Genomic DNA, 5,552 nt, shown 5'->3' on the forward strand with positions numbered 1-5,552 from the left:
TAAGTAAAGAAAAGATTATAGATAATGTTCCATATATTTAAATCCTATACTATTTGAATGGTGGAATCAGATATAATTAATTCTTCATTTAAAAAATTTCAAATACTTTTGTTTAAGTTGAATAATCGTCGCAGAATCTTCTTCAGCTTTTTTCTTCAGATTGACTATTTCTCTGTTTCTCGTGTCTCGAATCATGTTATGCTCTTTTCCCGAAGTTTGCTGCAACCATTCTCGTGTTTCATCGATCTTCTTTCTCAAGGAAACGTTTTCGCTTATCAATTCGTTCAAATTCGTTTCGGCGGCTTCCATTTCTTCCTTCAGCTGATCGAAGCATTTGCTCATGGAATCGTGTTCTTCCGATTTGTCTTTCAGCATTTTTCGGGTCGTTGTTAATTCTTCTTTCAATTTATTTGATTTCGTTACTGCCATCCGCAACTGGCAGAAGTGAAACAAGTTTTTGACATATTACATCAATAAATATGATTTGTTATGTTGAATTGATCATTTTATTATCAAGGAATAAATAATGATATCGTTTTTGAATTATGAATAGTTTCATATTCATATTGATATTTCTAGTTTTAATAAATATAAGAAAGAATGAGAAAGAACGATAAGGAACAGTTTTTCGATTATTTTTAATCAATAATAAATATAGTAAATATAATAATAGGTAAGTATAGTAAATATAGTGAGTAGCGCTTACCTTTTTGTGTAATTTATTCATAATTTTCTTTTGATATTTCAATTTTCTACAAGGTTTAATTTGAAAAGTATTGCATCTTTTACGATCCATGGAATAGGGACCGAAATTTTCCAAAACAGAAGTACAAATACGCACAATTCTTTCTTGTAATATTTCGTTTTCTTTTCGAGCTTCTGCCTTTACATTTTCTAAGGATCTAAATTAGATACAAATAAAAAATATATCTATATTAGTATGTAAATAAAATATCTTATGCAATCTTACTTCTTATATTTTTCCTTTACTGCAGATTTTGCTTTTAAAGCTTCTTCAAGCTCTTCTTTTGTTCTAATGAGCTTTACTTCAAGTTCTGCTATGATTGTTTTGTATCTAATGATTACAATATACATAAAAATGAATTAATATAATTTTATTAAGAATAAATTTATTTATATATTCATATATCTACCATACAATTATAAGTATTGATATTTATATAATATAAATAATAAAATATCCATAATGATTCAATAAAAAATAAAGACGTTTATTAAATTTAATATTATTAAAATCATATAGAAAATAAAAGAGTTTTTTATTTTTAATCAAGTTTCTTGAGAATATTTTGTAGAGAGTATAATAGTGAGAAAAAGATAGAGATAGGATAAAAATTGTGGAATCAACGCCATCTTCAGAGTGTCACAAATAAAATATATACAATAAGCATAGATAATAGAAAAAGAATAGATATACAATAAAAATTAATCAGCAGCGCCATCTCTTGTTTGATAAAAACAGTTTTCTTATAAATAAAATAGAGTAAGAATTAATCATTAGCGCCATCTCTTGTGTGACAAAATCAGTTTTCTATAAATAAATAGAGTAAGAATTGAAAACTAGCGCCATCTCTCAAGTTCTCTAAAAAGATAATTTTTGAAGAAATGTTTTTAACATTCAAGAGATGGCGTTGATGACTAATTCTTATTCTATCTTTATCCTTCTTTTATTATTTGCTATCCTTGTTATATGTGTTTCATTTGCGGCATCCTGAAGATGGCGCTAATTCTCAAATTTTTATCATATTTCCATCCTTTTTTTATTATTTACTTTTTTTGTCTTTACTTGTTCTTGATACGTAGCCATAGATATAGAATGTCAATTAATATTCTATTAATTGAAATTTCAATTTTAGGCATGAAATAAAAAAAGCATTGAATATTTTATGGTTCTATGGTATAACAAACATATACATACATATATATTCTAAGAGAAATTTTATTTAATTCACAGCCATATTAATTTTGAAATATTCGCGCGATAAAATTTTTCATGAATTTGTAACGAACAGATAAATGGCTTTTTCCATTAAAATATAAAATAATTAATAAAAAATATAAAATATATTACTTTTTATGTATTCTCTATAAACTCACTCGGTTTCTTTGTTTGACGATATTTTTTCCTTTGTCTGCTGCTCGACGCGTCGATTCAATTCGACGAGGATATTTCGTTGAAAAAAGAAAATTTACATTAGAATTCGTTAAATAATATTGTTATGAAAAAATTATCATTTGTTTTTAATGCAAATTTTAATTACTATGATACCATAGATTTTATGGAAAATTTTATATGCATATTTAAACTATTTTTCTACTCATTTATTTAAAATAATTTTTTATTTAACTCGATGTTAAAATAATCTTACGATCATTTATATAAAATAATTTAAATATTTATGAATTACAAATTCAAGTTACATAATATGAAAAAAGATAAAACTTTATAACAAATCTGATACATAAGTCATGAACTTAAAAGTATTAGTATTAAAACCAGAATTATCTTATCTGAATTTATTAAAAGTTTTGAAAAGGAGTTTGGGAAAGTAATCGTTATAACAAAAACTGATATAAATTTTGAGCGTTTAAATTCTTTGAATTCAATAACACACGATCGCAAGTTTCAATGAATCGTTCGAATTTTCGTTGGAGAATTTTGCAATATTTTAATATACATACTCTTTGCATACCTCAGTCCCACTAGCGAGGGCTTCCTCGATTAGCCATTGGGGAGCAGGATCTTCATCGATATACCAAAATGCCGACGATTTTTTTTGTTTCAAATAAATGCACGGAGAAAATTGATTCGTATCACTCTCTACTTTGTTATCCTGATTTTTCTCGTTAAATTGGATAGCTTCGATAGATGTTTGTGTACAAATTGTTTTTCTTTCCATATCGATTTTTTTATCTAAAATATATATTTATGATATAATAATTATTATATAACTTTGACGATAATAAAATAATTATAAAAAATAAGAAAATTTAGATTATTTAATTAATCGACTTAGATATTTATAATTAATTTTACATTATATTTAATAGTATTTTTATTATCTGAAGAGCATTTTGTGTGAAAGCTAATAAATGATAGAAGTGTTCTGTGCGCTACTGCCACCTGGTGAAGATTATTTTTATTATTTTGTATAAGATATCTTCTACATCGATAAACTTATACAAAATAATATCATTAAATATGTTGTAAAATTTTATGCAATAACATTTTTAAGATACAATGTAAAATTAAAGATATATATTTAGAATATAATTAACAATTTGAAGTTTTAAAATTTAATTCTAGGTTTAAAAAGAGTAGTTTTTTTAGAGTAGTTTTTACTAAACAAACTTCAATATTATAAGTTTTAAAATTGCAAACTTCTAAAACATTAGAAGTATTAAAATTTTTAATAATTTTAAAACTTCGAGATAAAGTTCTAAATAATTTCTATTGAAAAAATATCTTTCTGAATAAAAATTAAATCATGCAATATAATTTACTTTAAGAAAAATTTGAATTTCAATTATTAAAAATTTCATTTTTTCTACTTCGGAGGTAATACGAAATTAAAACAGAAGCATATTCATAAAACAAACTTAACTTAAACTTTAGAGATAAATCAAACAAAAGCGTTTTCTGTAAAGATTACTGTTATTGTTATTTTCTACATTGCAGAGTAACAATAACTTGATAATGTCTAAAGATATATGAACAAACGTTTACAAAAAAACAGGTTTTGAAAAAGATAGATAATACGATCGATCAGACTACGCCAGAACAAAATGAATATACCCCCACTCCAATCTGTTTGGTCGGACCATATTATCGGATATTATCGGACCATATGGAATTTGGGACCGAAAATAGTCCCGTGCAGGAAATTGCTAACGACTTAAACGTTGGGGCGGTGCGCAAAGACCGTAAGTCCCATGGGCCCAGTTGTGATGGATGGTGCTTGGCCACTCTGTAATTTGAAGGCGTTATATGTGCACCCTGACACCGTATACTTTGCAACGATCTTCCATATGTCCCCGACTGCTCTTCTTATATAATTCGCACACAATCTTATAATTGACGTCAATTACTTGTGATTAGTCAACATGATTTTTTTTTAATTAGTTTGATGACAAGTGTTTGATTGAAAGTGTTTAACCTCTTTTCATTCGAATGATTATAACTGATCTAATCTGAAGAGATATAAATTATAAAATACTCTCTTATAAATTTATTTAATATAATATAAAAGATTATGATGTAAAAGATTTATTAATTTGGTGTAAAAGAAAATTCTATTCTATATACCTAACCTATAAATTTAATTCTGAATTTATTTCATTTTCTTTCAATTTGAAGTATAGTTTTTATTTAGAAAAGTTAAATTAATAAAAAAGATTAAAAAGTTATGTTACACTCAAGACATTAAACAATGCAAAATTGTAATAGAAGCCAGGTGATTACGTGAAGCGTTCAATAAACCAGTACTAATTAGACGAAACAGCTTACACACATAACCTGCATGGACTAATGAAATTTGTTTGTCAATTAAATGGCGTTGCTGGTGAATTTTCCCTATACTTTGCCGCTTGGTCGGTACACTAATTAATTTCCACGCTCGAGTTCACTTTATTTATGCGCGACAGGCTTCAAAATTGCACCACAACCGTGGCTTGTATATTTACGCGGGCAGGTAGACTGCGCAGACCGCAGCATGCAAAAATAGCTCGCCGCGAATTGGGACCGGCGTTTCGCTGACGAAAACATCGCGTACACTCTGTAAATTGATCCCAGACTGAATTGATAGCCGAAACATTCGAGGTTTTCTTTATTTGAAAACGAAAAAAAAAGATAAAAAAAAAAAAAAAAATAGAAAATAAAAAAATAAAAAAAAATGGATAAAATATCTTTTTTCATTGTATTGCAATCTGGTTTACGCTGTTCGCGTTGTTTCGATGTATCATGAATATGCATGTAAGGTTAATTTGTTATTTTTTTCCCATTTTAGACAGATGAAGTTAGATTAATTAGTTAATTGATCGAGCATTGTGACACATGAAAAAATATGAAATATTTGTGTATATTCGGTGGTTTTTGAATTTATAATATGATTTTATGGTGTAATAAAAGAATTATTTATCACTATATCAATTTAATATCTAAAATCAAATTAGAAAAAAACAAAATATTTTTCCGTCATTCAATCCATTTCCAATAAACCATTTCGCTACGAAATTTCATTTCGATACGATGCAGATGTACCTATATCCCCCAATTCCTGTTCACTCGGCGACCCAGTACCATGAAATTATTGTAGATAATATGTGGATAGTTAGTCCGCGATTAGTCTGTCCAACGGATTATATTCCTCCCCTTTTCATTCCCGTGGTGCCTCAGGGGCAGCAGTGCCGTGATAAATGACCGAATCCTTTAGTGTTTTTTAGCCGCGGATCGCTTAGCTGATTCGTTCCCCTCCTATCCCCCTACTCGGCTGTGCACACGAGCCGTCCTTTCCCCTGGCCCTTCCTGTCCC

General features: G+C 27.9%; 1 protein-coding gene across 1 annotated transcript in view; it reads right to left on the minus strand.

Annotated features, from left to right (window-relative positions):
• LOC102681325 (ELKS/Rab6-interacting/CAST family member 1-like) overlaps nucleotides 1–5,552 on the minus strand; it is a 9,249-nt gene that overhangs the window by 1,343 nt on the left and 2,354 nt on the right. Inside the window, exons 3-7 of the mRNA XM_031509337.1 lie at nucleotides 2,715–2,935; nucleotides 2,119–2,156; nucleotides 971–1,075; nucleotides 707–902; nucleotides 107–435 (exon numbers count right to left, since the gene is read on the minus strand). Coding sequence (XP_031365197.1) covers nucleotides 107–435; nucleotides 707–902; nucleotides 971–1,075; nucleotides 2,119–2,156; nucleotides 2,715–2,935 — 889 coding nt within the window. The remainder of the gene's footprint in view (nucleotides 1–106; nucleotides 436–706; nucleotides 903–970; nucleotides 1,076–2,118; nucleotides 2,157–2,714; nucleotides 2,936–5,552) is intronic.

Source organism: Apis dorsata, unplaced genomic scaffold (genome assembly GCF_000469605.1).
Source record: "Apis dorsata unplaced genomic scaffold, Apis dorsata 1.3 scaffold_139, whole genome shotgun sequence".
In the NCBI taxonomy this organism is placed as follows: Eukaryota; Metazoa; Arthropoda; class Insecta; order Hymenoptera; family Apidae; genus Apis; species Apis dorsata.